This window comes from Stigmatopora argus, chromosome 17 (assembly GCF_051989625.1).
Source record: "Stigmatopora argus isolate UIUO_Sarg chromosome 17, RoL_Sarg_1.0, whole genome shotgun sequence".
Taxonomy (NCBI): domain Eukaryota; kingdom Metazoa; phylum Chordata; class Actinopteri; order Syngnathiformes; family Syngnathidae; genus Stigmatopora; species Stigmatopora argus.
The window spans coordinates 11053005-11069039 of record NC_135403.1 but is presented as its reverse complement, the minus strand read 5'-3'; the positions used below and the strand labels follow the sequence as shown (position 1 = coordinate 11069039).

At 42.4% G+C, this 16035-nt stretch overlaps 2 protein-coding genes across 5 annotated transcripts in view; one reads left to right on the top strand and one right to left on the bottom strand.

Annotated features, from left to right (window-relative positions):
• Window positions 1-1933: 1933 nt before the first annotated feature.
• Window positions 1934-10310, bottom strand: shha (sonic hedgehog signaling molecule a). The gene is made up of 3 exons (XM_077624080.1): window positions 9550-10310; window positions 6102-6363; window positions 1934-3688 (listed from the first exon to the last, which is right to left on the bottom strand). Exons 1-3 carry the CDS (start codon window positions 9850-9852, stop codon window positions 3024-3026), a joined length of 1230 nt encoding a protein of 409 aa, XP_077480206.1. The 5' UTR covers window positions 9853-10310; the 3' UTR covers window positions 1934-3023.
• rnf32 (ring finger protein 32) overlaps window positions 2955-16035 on the top strand; it is a 62778-nt gene continuing 49697 nt past the window's right edge. For 3 of the 4 annotated variants that reach the window (XR_013305769.1, XR_013305770.1, XM_077624081.1), the window contains exons 1-2: window positions 2955-3696; window positions 6077-6385. The gene's annotated coding sequence lies outside the window, so the exon portion shown is untranslated. Of the gene's footprint in view, window positions 3697-6076; window positions 6386-10286; window positions 10302-16035 lie in introns of those variants that run through there. The other variant, XM_077624083.1, reaches the window with a different exon arrangement.

The following is a 16035-nucleotide window of genomic DNA, read 5'->3' as shown; positions in this document are numbered from 1 at the left end:
TGACATAAAACAAACCACAAAATCAATGTGAATTTTTGATGGATGTTTTCAGAGATGTCTATTTTTCCAGTTTTAAAGACAAAAATGTTTGGTTTGAAATAAACCTAAGATTGTGATGGGAAAATGGATCGTGTTTTTATTTTTGTTTGAAATTATTCATTTCTCATTTGCGTCTACTGCACTCGCGCTAGATTTGTTTGACATTTTATTTTATTTTCACACACTGAAATCCAAAAATGGTACATCAAAAAAAAAAAAGTGCAAAAAAGGAAAATAGTAAAGAAAACATAAAATGTAGATTTATTTTTGTGTACCCCTTAATGTACTCCTTAGTGCCTATTGTCCCTAACTGATATTTTTCACAATCAAAATAATATTGTGCTGTAAAATCAAACTTCTGAGTGTAACAATACCAGAAAGTCAATTTCATGTGTGTAAGGGTTGTCATTATATCTATGGAATTTAAAGCATGCACTTTATCGACACTCATTTGCTTTATGACGTATTATCGTTGGAAGGGAGCTGTTGCGACACAAAATATAACACACTCTATTCCTTTTTTATTGTTGTTGTCCGTCAGCGCACAAGTTCCCCCAAATCAGTCTGTAAAATCCAAAATCAATCCCCAAATCTGAATCAAAGCAAGTCGTCCAGGCCCCCAGAGAGCAAAGCATCCAAAGTTTGGCCATGTCTTTCCCAGACAAGCCAATTTCAAAGTGTGACAAACCTGCAATGGAATGACTTTTTCCAGTCAATGTTTGCACACTGTCATCCACTTTGGATGACGTCTCTCCGACGTCTCGGCTGCGGAGAAACAAAAAAAAAAAGAAAAGCTGTGGAGGATCTCTTTTGTGTCGCTGGCTCTTGGAAACGGGGAGTTTTGTTTTTGCCGTATGTCAGACGCTCGGCGTTTGCAAAATGTCAACATTAGTGAAAGGCACTTGCTCTCCCCTTGTTGAGCTGCGAGGCAGACTCGAGGGCCCCTGGGGGGATTAGAAGGGAGGGCACTGTTTACCTGCTCCCAGGAATGCCGCCCCTCATGCGCACGCCTTTGTATCCGTGTGCAGGGACCCGGGGGTCACACTCCACGGCGGAGACGGACCACCTCGCCCCTCCAAAAAAGTTTCCACCTCACAATATGAACAAGTACACACAATGTGGGCGACCTGAGAGCAGGACGTGGAATTCCTGCTCGTGTTGCAACACTTCTTAACTGTGGCCTGGTTTACCTTGTTTGAAGAAGTGCCTTTAATCATTTTAGGAATTCTCTGTTTCAGTGCCTTTGACGGTTAGAGACGTCCAATCCTTTTTGACTGGGAGCTTGTAATGGGTTGGATGTCTGTCGCGTTCAATGGCTGCAAATTGAAATATTTTTAAAGTATTTCGCGTGTTCACGTTTACCCTAATAACATTTTTCTTTACATAAATCTACAAAGTGGAATTGCTCACAAGTAAATAGTGCTCTAAACCTTTCAAAGTTTTTTAATTGACTAAATTTGGACAAGTTCTTTTCTTTAAGATGAGAAAATGTATTGAATTAAGACTGCTACATGCTGTACTACCACTATTCGTCCACACGAGGTCAGGTTTGTCCAACCTTAGACAACTATCCTCGCCCAAATATTCCATAAAAAAAATTCCACACTTTGCAATATGGTCTGAAACTGGCGATTGGGGACGTTTGGGGACGTCACGGTGGTTTTAATAAGCCCATAAAGCGTTCAAAGGAGTCCAACAAACAGGCTTTGTGTGCACCAAGATGGAGCTTATTTGCGGAGGAGGGCAAAGCTTGTCACATTTGACGAGAATGCTCCAAATTTCACAAGCATGCAAAAGGTTTCTCATAGTGCAAAATGTCCATTTTTGGTGGCCCTGCGTTGTTATGCTCTTTCTCGTCAGCGAATAGATTCAGACAAAGACATAACTCCCAAGATTGAACACATTTTCTTTATCATTTTCGTAATAAACATATAAATAATAAACTCTAGACATTTGTTGTCGACACATCGCCCTGCTATGAAAGTTAACTTGTATGCTCTGTCCATATATATGTATATATATGTATGTATGTGTAATATATATATATATATATATATATATATATATATATATATATATATATATATATATATATTTCTTACTGTGCATCTGCCGCATATCTATTAAAACTATTTTCCTATGGTTATTAGCCTTAAAAATATGGAGGAAAACGAAAAAATAATTTTTAGTACATTTACATGACTTACTCATTCATTTATTCAACGAAACAGCACAATGTAGCTGTTACCGAATTGTCAAAATCTGCATTTCATTTTCTTTCTCAGGAAAAAAGACAACATAAAATGAACAATGGCTACAAAAACAAATGAAATAAGAAAATGCAGATATGAGGCAGAATATGTCCTTCTCTGGCAACACTCCAAAAGTACTTTTTTCCAACACTTTTCCCAATACTACCGTATTTAAATTAAAATATATTCTCATATCTTTACACTATTTGAAATTCGGTAGCGATCAGTCAAAATCTAATTTACAATTCTGTGTATAAAAATATAACTTATGGAACCCCGCCAAGTTTGTTCTACCCCAAAATATAACAGTCAGTTGCACACATATATTTATATTTATATATATATGCACATTATGAACATTTCAACCTGTCAAGAGTTAGCTTTGCCTTCTTTCTCCTTTCTTAACGTCTTTTTTGTCTTATCTTGATCGTTGGTTTTGCATCGGACATATACAAAAATAGATTATGCACACATTTCACCACAACCATCAGTTCATGTGAGAATAAATTACTCCAACTTTTTTTTGTTTCTCTCTTTTAAGGCTCCATTCGTTCATTGAAAGGGGGGACGCGTCGTCGTCATAATATAGAAAAGTCACAGAAATAATAATAAATATCCCATCATCATTATTATCTCCACCTGCATGGGGCCTTGGTCGAGTTTTTTTTCTTTTTTAATTATTATTATTTCATCTACGGAAGAGTCCTACGTTTGTTTTCTTTTTTAATTGTTTCAGCTGGGGACGCCGAGCGGATGCAAGAAGTGGGAGTCCAAGATCCATGTGCCCAGGTGGTAGAGCACCTTGGAGTACCAGTGCACGCCGTCCTCGTGCGTCGAGTTAGCGGCCTGCTCGCCGGAGAGCACCGAGGACAGCCGGTAGAAGAGCCGCAGCGGCGCCAGGGCCCAGTGCGCCAGTTCGTGGCTTCTCACCACGGCGTAGCACGACGCGAGCACCCGGTCCACCACCAGCGTGCCCTGCGCGGTCACCGGGGCGTACGAGCCCACCCGTACCTCCGTCCACACCCTGGCCACAGTCGCCGGCCTCAGGCGCTCGCCGTCCGGCACCAGCACCACCTGGCCCGCCTGCACGTCGCTGGCGAAGATCGCCGAAGCTCCGCGGCTCTCGGTGGCGTTGCTGACCACGAAGAGGAGGTGCGCGGCGGTTAGGGCAATGCGGTGGCCAGCCTCGGTCTCCACCACATGGAAGAGCCGCCGCGTGTTCGAGTCCCGGTCGATGAAGGTGAGGAAGTCCGTGAAGAGGAGCTTGCCCTCGGCGTCTGCTGCCAGGATTTGATCGCCGCTCTGGAGGTCCTTCACCGGCTTGCTAGAGCCATCCCGGAGGGTCACCGTGGAGGACGCCGGGAAGCAGCCTCCAGACTTTGCGGCCACAGAATTTTCTGCCAAAGTAAAAAAAACCCACTATTTTTACTATCATTATTCGGCGTCGTTCACTTGGTGCATGTACATAGTTGGAGAAACTACGGGGAAAAAAGTTCAATTAACTTTTTTTTTAGTTCAATCGTTGATGCAAAAATGAACATTTTATACGAAAAATAACAGTAAACGTTTGTAAAAGTAGAACCTTTTTTGGAATGTTACTGCTTTTAATAAGGAAATTCACGTTTTAAGTGAATGCAAACATTTCAACAACTCATACTAGGCTGGAATCCATTTATTTTTGATTAGTGTCATATTATTTAAGTTTTAAGTAAAATTTGCCCTCTGTTGTTTGCTTCAGAATGAAAATATATTTAGGAATCAACTTAAACCAAGTTAATAACATTGTAAAGTGAATGAAGTTGATATTAAGTATAAGCCAATTGACAACTTGCTCCACTTGGATACAAACAAATAAGTGATGCTACTCAGCAGGTGCAGCTGTTGTGATTAGTATTGCAATAAACAAACAAATGCTAAACTGCACATTGTGTGCAGCTTTTGCCATTGAGTTTAAAAATAAAATAAAATCAACAGGCACAGGACTGAAACTAACAAGGCGGGCGTAGGGTTTGAAAAACTTCAAATAAGTGAGGGAGGTTTTGAGCAAAAATCGATGTGATGTGCTGTCTCAAAAATCGTCAAAAATGATCAATTTTTCAAATCCTGAACTGTATACATGTAGAAGTCGAGTGTTTTTGCCAAATGTTCCTCCAACCCTGAGCCTTTGCTATGAATACAGAGCTCCCTCGACCAATCGAAAATCAATTCAGCCGTTAATCCATGTGATGCGAACACACAACTCCTCCAAAAGTTCCTGAATGAAGTAAAAAAAAAAAAAGAACATCCCTTGCCCCTCCGGATGCGTATTGGCCCGCTCCATGCTGTCTGAGACGGCCAAAATAGCCTGGGCTCATCTATTCTTAATTAAAAAACCTAATAAGGAGCAGTCATTGTCATTCAAAAGCAGCTTGTGGACAGCTAAAGAACACTTTTTTTTTTTTTTTTTTTTTTACATCCCCTCCCTTCAAACTTCGCCCTCCCTTGTATATATTTGCTCAGGTGCAGGGACCTCTATGTGACAATTCACACAAACAGGCGACTCACCAATGACTATTTACCCTGCGAGGCTCTCCACTTGTAGATTTGAATTTAAATGAGGGCCCCCAGACTCCTTAAATGCTCGCGCCCACAACCCCCCGCCCCACCGCCCGTTCGGCTGCTTTGTGACTCGTCTTGATGACAATAATTTTGGCCTTGGTGGAGGCTCTTCACATACCAGTCTCTAGGATCACACTTTATGCAGGAGGGAGGAGGGGTCACGCTCAGAATTTTGCAAGGAGGGGGCGCTTTTAATCTTCTTTTAAGATTCACAGGCATGAAATAAGGTGACAACCCACAAACCAGATTTGGTCCAGAACGATTGGACATTGTTCGCCGCCAAATCCTTTTGGTAAAGTCGCCTGACCCCCGGATGACACGTCGGGGGCCGGCCCATTCTGCGATGCCGCAAAGTGTGCGCTGAATGATTAATCGCAGATTTATCGGCTCATTTGGAGACTTATGAGTGGAGATTTTTCTCGATGGTGCAAAAACAACCACTTTATATTGGTAATCTTGCATTGGGTGAAGGATCTCATCTACGTGAATAGCATTTTGGATTCATGTAAAAGCTGTAATAAGTGTCAAAATTATACTGGAATTATTGTAGATGATTTATTTTTGTTTTTGGGACGCATTTGTCTTTCTTGTGTCTTTGAACTTGGTGCAAGGGGTAAACCTCATAACCTAAGACACATACTTTCCATATTGTAGTTGTAGGATTTGTTGATTTTTGAGAGGGGCAAGTGCCAAATTGAGGTGAAAGGGCACTGAATTGCAAAAAGTATAGTAAGTTAAAGTTAAATTATATAAAAAAGTGAACAAGTAAGGTTCTTTTTCATGTGGAATCCAAGAAATGATCCTCAAAATGTGGCGCCATGATGAAACAGTGCATGTTCCCTTATAAATCAAAATGTGAGACCTGGAATTCACCTGCTAATAATTGTCATCTTTCCCAACTAACCTTGAGTTTTGTTTTCCATAACTTAAAATGGTAGTAATTGACTTAAAGTCTGAGATTTATTTCTAAGTTTACATATCACGTGTTGATTTGTATCTGTTGCAGCTCATTTGTAGGTACAATTTTCTGCAATTTGTCTATTAGCCATTGAAATTGCTTGGAGGCAAACTATCCGATGTAAAATTGGTCCTTGAGACTTTTTACTAGTTGATTGTCTTTGACAATGATAGATGTGACCAATTCTTTTTTTCTGACATTACATCTGGACATATTTGTTTTTATTAAGGTTTCTTCATCATCTCTCAGCGTACCTGCTTTCACCGAACAGTGGATGTGAGCTTTGGACTCGTAGTAGACCCAATCGAAGCCGGCCTCCACCGCCAGCCTGGACAGGGTGCCGTACTTGCTCTTGTCACGGTCCGACGTGGTGATGTCCACCGCCCGGCCCTCGTAATGGAGGGACTCCTCAAAGTGGTGGCCGTCCTCGTCCCAGCCTTCGGTGACGCGCAGCTTGACGCCGGGCCACTGGTTCATCACGGAGATCGCTAGCGAGTTCAGCTTGTCTTTGCAACGCTGCGGACGAGACAACGGAGCGGTGAGTTTTGTGGCTACGGCACTTTCACTTTTCTTACTGTAGAACTAATAGTGAATCTTGCAAGGGCTTTTCACTTGTGTTTAAAAAACGTTCAGAATATACTAAATGTGTATTTTAAATTCTTGCATTAGCCATTTTATCCTTCCTCTATTACACTGAGTTTTAATTTATTATCATAGGAGCAATCCTGTATCTTTTCATCCTGATATTACTATCCATTGTATGGAAATTCCTGACAGTCTACCCTTGACATCACTTTTATTAGTAGTGATCGTCTATTTTTTTAGCACGTTTCCTCCAGAAAACATTTTTTTTGTACTGGGAAAGTACTAGAACGTGACCAGTATCTTTTTACCTTAGGAAAAATTCCAAGTATTGTCCAAATAATTATAGTGAAGATTCTTTGGAGTCTTTTCTGTGTCCTTAATAGCTAAATCTTATGACCAAGAAACATATTCTGTACATTTGTATGCTCCTAAAATACCCCCAGCTGGCTCCAGACTGAGATCTGAGGTTTTTTGACCACAAAGCAGTAACCTAAAGGTATAACGGGTGCTTCATATTCTAGTGTACATGACATATTTTAGCCATCTACATTTCGCCATTTTTCTGGCAAGGTTTGATTCATACTTTTAACTTTTGATCAGTGAGTCGCTACATTGATGTCGTATTTGCATTTGAATTATTTGTACCTGAGGGACCGACAATTTGAAGATAGTAGTAAATTAGTGTAAGACCAGACTCTCACCTGAGGGCACACATATTATCTGCAACAGTAGTTCTACTTGTGGTGTAGTAATTATAAGCCTATAATGTGGGTTATCCCTTTTATTCGGGCACCAATTTGGGCTCCTAGTGCACCCCACTCTCTGTGTGGGTTTGCAGACTACATTTTAGGGTACACACCCTGTACACTTGTTGGAAAAAATTAGCGTCCATTAGGGATGTCTGTTTGGGTACAAAATGTTTGAAAGTGGACTTTAAGACGCGATTTGAGATTATGGACATAAATGTATCATTTTGCTGTGTGAAGTGTACAATTGAAAGGTAGTACTTGAGCAAATTCGAGAAATGAATGTAAATGTTATGTTTGAGGCTCATCTTGAGGTCTTGTGAGAGCTTTTTTTGGCTTTCAATGTATTTCTATTGGAGCAGTTGTTGCTAAGACAAAGTGGAGCATTGGGAACTTAAGCGCGTTGGCTATCGTTCAGACTTTCCTGATGTAACGGTTAAATGTGAGCGTGCATTTTGATTCCTCAGCACCGATAGAGAGAGAGAGAGAGAGAGAGAGAGTGGAAAAAAGCCCTCCATGAAATATTGATAAGAGCCCACATTCGCTTCACTGCTCTATAACATATGGGTCTCCCTCCCCTTCTTCTCCTTTCGACATTGACATGCCGTTAAACGGGACTATCGTATTGTCAAGGCAGCAGGTGAGCGTTTAGGATAAATTGCGTCCACTCGGGGTGCTCGGCCTTCTCCCAGACAACTTCCTCACACTCCAGTCATATGTCAAATAAAAACGTCACAAAGAAGCTTTTCAGAGCCCACTTCCATTCTTCTGGCCCAGCAAAGTCTTATGGGGTCTGGGTCGGGGGGGACGTGACGTGCCTCCTTAAGTCGGCTGCTGACTGACAGACTTGCGAAATGTCCACAAGGTCCCCCCCTTTCTCTTCTCTTTCTGCACATATATCAGCAACTGCAGCTTTATGAGCATATCACACTTGTAGAATGCGCTGCATTAAATGTAGACCCCCCACCCCCTCAGTTGGCATACCAGAAAGGGGGGGGGGACACATTCTAAGTGAGCCGTAAAGGGCCCCTATTTATTAATTCATTAGGTCGTGTGCCGCAAATCAAGCCCAATTCTGCTCAGCCACCGTAAAGCCCGGCAGGATGCCCCCCCCCCCTTCCCCACCTCCATCACCCCCGGACTTTGTGCTTTGGGAAAGAGGGGGTTAAACTTGCCCAGCAGCAGCCAAAGCTCTTAATCTGTTTCCCAAATGATTCGGTTGGAGGAAAGACTTCTTGGCTACCTGTCGGCTCAAGCGGCGTTTTTTTGACAACTCCAGGGGAAGATGATTTCACGCTTAATTTGCCCCCCCTCCCACCCCTCGTCAATTAAGCTTTACTGCGTGGAATCAAGCGTAAAACTGCTACACCGTTTCTTAGCTAATTGAGCCTGTAACCCACGCGTTATTTCATTTAGGGCAATCTTGTTAGGAAGATTGGGGGACACCCAAAAGACGTAAAATGTATTTAGTCCTCACTTGAGGCAGCCTGTCATGCGTCAAATCCTGCGCGCCAAAGCCCCCCCGGAACCCAGCCGCGTGCGTAAAGTCGCGCAAAAAACAGCCAGAATAATCCAAATAACGTGACCGTGTGCTCGTGAGAACGAAAGATGACTTGGCATTATTAGGAAATGAGCTTTAAACACAAATATCACCTCGATTTCAGAGGAGCGCTGATGGGAATTGTGGGATACATCCGGCTATGGTCCAAATGCGATTTGGGTTGAAAAGCATATTTTCGAACGCGTGCGTGGCTGAGGGAATGCAAGGATGCGATGCTCTCACGGGGTGGGGGGAGATCGTGGGGGTGAGGCTCGGGTGAGGAACGACCGCACGCACGCACAGTGAATATTTCATCTCGGGTCCTCATCAGGACCACCAGCATCCACATCAGGACCACCAGCAACCAATGGAGTTTAGGAAGAATTGAACGTCACCCCTAAACGCCCCCGAAACAACAACAAAAAGCCAGAAAATGAGTCCACCTCGCCTTTTTTTGGATGAAATAGAGCAGCTGGAGGAGGATACAAATATAGATACGAGGAACAAGGCGCGCACATGAATATTTTAAATCCACTGTCGCCAAGCATGAAGGCCGAGCGTCCCTGACTGTCCGCATGCGCGCTGCCGCGTGGATATCTTTTTTATTTTTTATATCGAGAGAAAAAAAGGGAGAGAGATCGGATATAAATAAATAAAAAGTGCAGGGTCGGTTTCGGCTGCGTGGAGCCGTGGATAATGCGCAGAGTTCACCAGGGGGGTAAAAAGACTTCACTTTGGACGCGCGCAATCGGGATGACAAGGAGATGGAGAAGAGTGGGATGGGGGGGATTTTTTTTGGGGGGAAGGGGGGGTCTTTCACACTGGCCTCACCTGAGTCATGAGCCGGTCGGCGCCGGTGTTCTCCTCATCCTTGAAGATGATGTCCGTGTTGTAGTTGGGCGTGAGCTCTTTAAATCGTTCCGAGTTGCGCGTGATTTTGCCCTCGTAGCGCCCGCTCGCCCCCAGCGTCTTCTCGGCCACGTTGGGGATGAATTGCTTGTAGGCGAGGGGGGTCAGCTTCTTGGGGTGCCTCCTGCGCCCGTATCCCCGGCCCGGCCCGCATCCCATGCCGGGGGACACCGCCAAGGACGAGAACGCGACGGCCACCAGGACGAGTCTGCTCCACAGCAGCATGCTTGGAGAGGGGGGAGTGGGGGAGGTGGAGGTGGAGGAGGAGGAGGGAGGGGGGAAGGGAGGAGGAGGGAGTGGAGAGGAGAGGTGAGGAGGAGAGGAGAGGAGAGAACAGGAGAGGAGAGGAGAGGACAGGAGAGGAGAGGAGAGGGGGGCTGTGTGTCCTTCAGGAGGTGGCCGCCTCTCGGTGCGCCTATGCCGGCTCGCTCAAGCCTCGGCGCCCTTGTCGCTCGCCCCCCTCCTGGTTCGCTTCTGCGGCAGGTGCGGAAATGGACGTTGGTCTCGGGAAGGGGCCAGAACATCCAAGCAGGCTTCTTTGGAACCCTCGTTTTCTTCTTCTTCTTCTCCTCCTTCTTTTTTTGGATTTTAAGAGAAGAAATGAAAATGAAATAATAATGAAAAAAAAAATAGAAAGCCACGCCGGATCTTCAAGTCGAGCTGCAGCCGCTTGTGTGAGGCGACCCGCTTTTTACTGCTTTGTATTATAGCAGCGATCTATAGCAAGGGGAGGGACTTGATTGGCTCGCCCTCTTCATGTTAGCCCACACCACACACACTCACACACTCACACACACGCATACTCTCACACACACGCACGCCCACACGCACACACACGCACAAAAGCAAAGATTCCTTCCACCTGCATATGTTGCGTCGCTGGGAGGGGCTCTTCCATGGGAAAACATCAATTATAAAAAAGCGCTTCTCGCAGAGCTTTCTGCCACGAAGACCCCCCTGTCCACTTTCACGAAATGTGTCCAAGCAGTTCGTGCATGCTTAATGTTCCCAATGTGGCATAACATGACTAAATGAGCCCCCCGCCCCCCTCCCCGTGCGCCCTTGTTGCGCACATACGCGCGTCAAAGGCACCCAAAATGCAACCAGGTTCAGTTGCGTTCGCTCTCTAAATTGGCTTAGATTCGTCTTCTGGGGGTTATTTGGATTTGTACGGCCCTTCAAAATGAGGCTTTTTGGCGTTTCTGGTCAAGTTTCCCAAACTGAGGGTCGTGGGCCGAAAATCGCTCTTGACTCAGATTTTTGGGGGGTCACGCTTGTGGATGAAAATGTTATTACTTTACTTTTCGTGTATTCCTGTGTTCTTTTTTTCTATTTTGACGTAGCGTGGAAATAGTTCTTATATTTAAAAATAGTCGACATTTATATTGCAAAGTTCCCCGTCAGGCAGAACCATATTTTATTACCTTTGCATCATTTTTGAACCAAGGAGGTGAGAAAAAATGAATCAAACAAAACATTGTATAAAGTATCCATACCCAATCACAATAATGACCTTTAATATGATTTTAACGACAAAGCTAAATAAATCTCCCTTTTTTAGAAGGTAGTACCTAATTTTGTTGCTTTCGCCACTCCCTGCTTAGAAGTATAATGTATTCAAATACAATGACAATTTAAAAAAATAAAAAAATAAAGGGGGAAAATGTCCTGAAATTTCGATTTAAAAACCATGATTAAAACAGTCCTCATAATTCAAACAACTATTTAAAAAAATGTGTGTGAAAAATATGCCCAGCAAAAATGGCAAAAGAACATGTTAATTCACAAATGATCAATTGTTTAAATTCTATCCATGTCGTAAGTTAGTGTCAAATAATTGTCAAAAGCGCGCGCGTCATTTGGACGCCACCGCCGTCCTGGCAGCGTGGCGGCCCATGCCAGTCTTTCTCTGGCTGCACTTTGCGTCTCATTAAAGCTCATCCTGGCTGACCTCCATCTTGGCCGGCGGGCCAAAAGATGGCGTGCACGCTTGGCAAGCTGCGCGCGGAGATGCTGCACTCACCATTTTTTAGTCGGGCTCGTTCGATATTTACGACCCACACGGCAATCAATTATCAGAACTGACGCAAATGCTCGCTTTCGCCACCTACTGGACTGGAGTAGAAAAGGTCGTTGGACTTTTATCGGCTTCAGTGCCACTAGAAAATGATTTTTTTTCACAAAAAAAAACAATGACACTCAGGTGGTATTTGAATCATTTCTGTTTCGGTGGGGCGTTCAAGGTAGTGCCGTTGACTGGAGTTGCCACCTCCTCCCGCGCCCAATTAGCACGTTAAAGCCTCCACATGTCGGAATGTTTTGTAACATTGTTAGACGGATTAGGAGTGCGGGAATAATGGCGCACAAATATATAAGTAGTATCAGGCTTTCGGGGTTGTTTGTCTTGGCGGCAAATAGGATTTCCTATTCTCCACAAAGTGCAGTGGAATTGTCTTGTTGGGTTGTGAGGGTTGCTGGGGAGGAACTAAGTGGAAATACTTTGTAGTTGTACCTGAATACAAGGTGAATTTGTTTGATTGTTTATTTTTTTACTGCTCCAAAAGTTTAATACGCTTCTAATCTTGGGACTTCTCAACTGACTGACTTAACTCTGTTCCTATTGTGACGCTATAGTTCAAATGAATTGGATGTGTATTGCAGTCAATGAGGTGAAAATGTTTTGTCTTATCAGAAAATTTTAATTGTTGGATGAGATGTCACATTTGTACAAATAGACAAAAAACTAAACTGTTTTCAAGTTGTATTGCTATTAGCTAATGTAATATAAGATGTCAATATTCATTATTAATCTTCTTTCAGAACTATTCTATTGAAAGAGAAGCGTCAATCAAAAGAAAATAGATCAAATATAGTTAAAAAGTTCATTTTAAAATTTAAATCATGACATTTGTGAGAGATAGAAAAGGAAAATCCAAAAACTAAATCAACATGCTTCCAAGTCATCTATTCAAATGAAAGATCAAACTGAAAAAGTACTTTCTTAAAATGCCTCATTCGCTTATTTTCAAAATACGCTTAAATGTAGCAGGAACACTTTGATACTTTTGTATTTCTTCTTGAATTAATAATGTCAGAAGACATTCCTCTACTTTTTTTGCACCTATTTGTCCATATAGTGCAAGAATGGACAGGTCCAAGATATCAACCATTTCTTCCAAGTATCTCCTCACACGAGTACTTGAGCTTCTGGGTTGAAGGCAACCATAGCGGAAACGCGGCGGTCAAAAGCCTGACAATGGCCATGTCACAATACAGTAAATGTTGGAATCACAGCTCAGCGCAGAGTGTAAAGACTTTTTATTTGCTCTCCTCGGGGCCGCTCCCAATACTTAAACATTAAACGGCGAGGCTAGACAGCCACAGTCACTTTGAACTCAGGTGAAAGAGGGCCAAAAAGGGGGGCCTGGGGGGCGGGGTTATGGCCCAGGTTGCGTGCGCACCTTCATGACTGACACCTGTTACATTTCATAAAACAAAAAAACTCAATTCTTAGACATAAATGGAGGCAGTCCAAAAATGTTTGACATGGCAAAGTTAGCAAAGCATGTGAAAGTTTTGTAAGCTTTCAAGATGGTAGCACTCGCTAAGAAAACATTGATTCACGTGGCTTTAAATAGCAACGCCGTCAAAACGCGCACTGGAAATTAGTCGTAACACGCCGTCTCGCCATTGTTTTTCCTCGGGGAAAGCGTCGCTAATCCCAAAGCGGCGTTCTACCAAAACAACACACGACGTCGGAGAAGTTCGTGCAATTCAAACAAGAAATGGCGGCGATGGGAGGCGCTCTCTAGCCAGGCGGGCATGCCCGGACAGGGGGCCATATTTGTTGGGGCGTCCGCGGGAGGTCACGTTCGAGAAAATGGAAGCGAGAAAGACATTTTATCTTAAGCGTAAAAAAGGTAGTTTCGAAAGCTGGAGTTCTTTTTTATAGCAAATATCTTGAAATGTATCTTTAAGATACAGTTAAAGTAAAATACAGTGATAAACAAAATTTCTAATGACATCATTTTAAATGATACGTATGGCGAGTACCAACTGAACTTTTCAGATATTTTTATTTTGATTAAAAAAACCTAATCTCTTATCATATCCTAGTTACATTTTTTAAATTGATTTACTTACAGAGAAAAAAATGGAAGAGTTTTTTAAAATTTAGATTAACACCAATAATTATGGACATTCTATTCTGTTTTTATTTCAAAAAATGTTTATTTCAAGGCTTTTTCTAAGGAAAAACATTGGGCCGCCATTTTGACACCTGACCGATACTCGTATAGTGAAAAATCACGACGACCGCAGGGGTGCTGGAGCCTATCCCAGCCCCTCCGGGGTGGAAGGTATAATTACTTTGCTACACGTCACCAATGGCAATGGGCCGATAAGAAAGAAAGGTGCCCTTGCAGTGCGCGTGAGTCTATTTGGGAGCACGCCGGTCCAGGTGAACGTAGCCCCGCCCCCTCGTCTGTAGGTGGGAAACCCCTCGCACTCTTTATCTCTACTGCCTCGGAGCAAAAGAAAGAAAATCTGAAACGTTTTTCCCACTGCGGGGCGGAGCGCCTTTAGGAAGAAAATCCACTTCAGAGGCCAGACGATCATAAGCGACTGGCCGCGTGCAGGTGGCAGACGTGATCACGTGATCACAAAAACACTTTTATTCCACGCTCGTTAGATTTTTATTGTCGCTTTGCGCCGAGAAATGATGCTAAGCGAGTTTCCTCGGGGAACCCTTGCGTAGATTTGGCACCTCTTTCAGATTTGAATGTTTAAAAGTCACTAAATTAGGAGATTAAAACACAAAAAAATCCAAAATTATGCAGAAAAGTATATAATGGGTAAAGTATATAGTGTAAAGTATATGACAAGCGTAAAAAAAGAAATGGAAAAACAAATTATTATGAGATTTTAATGTCAATGTTAAGTACTCAAATCCATTTGAACATTATATATTATTTCAATTTGTTTATTTTTTTTGTTTTTAAAAGGAAAAAGTTACCATGTCAGAAAAATACAATTATTAAAAAAAATAAATCTTTCAAATATCATTTTCATTTCCTAGCAAAAAGAATACAGTTTGCATTGTAACAACATTATGAGTAAAATTTCAATGTATCATGACAATAAAGTTGGAATATTGCAATATTTTTGTGTTGGAAAACACATTGCTTTAAAAAAATAATTTAAAAAAAGAAAATTTTAAAATAAATGCAACTTTATTTGTAATTTTTTCTTTTTGCTTCCTTTCACGCAATATTACTATTATGACTACTCATTCCTCATAACTTAATTCAACATTTTTTTGAGTGACATTTTGGCCATCTTAGGACTTCTTAGTGTTATTTAAACTTGAACTTTTGTGAGACTTTCCACCGGTAGCGCCGCCCTGCTGCCTTGGCATGCCCCCAGCCACGTGCCCACGGTTGTTTTCCAATCTTTACGGGCATAAAAGTTTATTTCCCCGTATCCATGATTCAGCATTTTGCCTTTTGGGCCAAAAATTTGGCGGCCCGAGTGTTTGGCCACCTCCTCCCGTTTGCGCAGCTCCCTGAAAAATGGCGCCGGGGTGCGTAAAAGCTCACCCACTTGCTAGACTGGAGGCCGGGCACGCAAAAATGTGTTGAATGTTCCGACTTTGGTGCTTTTGGGGAAAAGTAGTGGGGGAGGAAGGACAATGGGCGCGCACTCCAAAGGCTTTGGCGGCACGGCCGATACGGCGTTGAATCATATCGTCTTGACTTTTCACTCAGATTGGACTTCCTGCCCGTGTTTTTGTTCTTATCTGCTCGTACTCTGACCCCGCCGCGGCTCTGCCTATAAAAAGGAATTAAGGCCAATCTCCAACAAAAAGCGGCTTCTCATCACTAGCGCAATCAACGTTTGAGTGCACAGGGTGAAATGGTTCTTTTATGAAATTAAAAAGGGATATTTTATGATCACCTAGTTTAGCAGTATCCTAACACGGTTAAAATATGAACTGCTGTTGTCCCCACTTTTTGAATTTCGGGTTTTAAATGATTCAACATATTTTAAAGAAAATGTGTAAAATGCCCTCATTTGCTAAATCATAGGTTTACACACAATTCCGTATTTTAAATATAGAATCCCTAAATAAATGCAATTTATGTTGTGTTTCACAGTCACCATATATGCACATTTTATGGGTATTTTTTCAAATTTGCATTCCATTATTTCCAAATTAAAGAAGACTTTTTACCTCTTGATCTCGCCCAGATTATCAAACTATTAAAATGTCAGAATATCTTAAAAATGATTGGGACCATTTCTAAAAAAAATATAGAAAAAATGGAGTGCATCACAAACAAAACATTCTTTTTTTACATTTCAAACTTTTCTGCTCATTATTCTCCTGAAAACTAGTTTTCACATTCA

Excerpts from the sequence above, each read along its gene's own strand:
- shha (XM_077624080.1), bottom strand. The coding sequence starts at position 9,852 with ATGCTGCTGTGGAGCAGACTCGTCCTGGTGGCCGTCGCGTTCTCGTCC. Across the intron at positions 6,364-9,549 it reads CCGACCGGCTCATGACTCAG|CGTTGCAAAGACAAGCTGAA; the intron begins GTGAGGCCAGTG and ends TCTCGTCCGCAG. Across the intron at positions 3,689-6,101 it reads CCACTGTTCGGTGAAAGCAG|AAAATTCTGTGGCCGCAAAG; the intron begins GTACGCTGAGAG and ends TTACTTTGGCAG.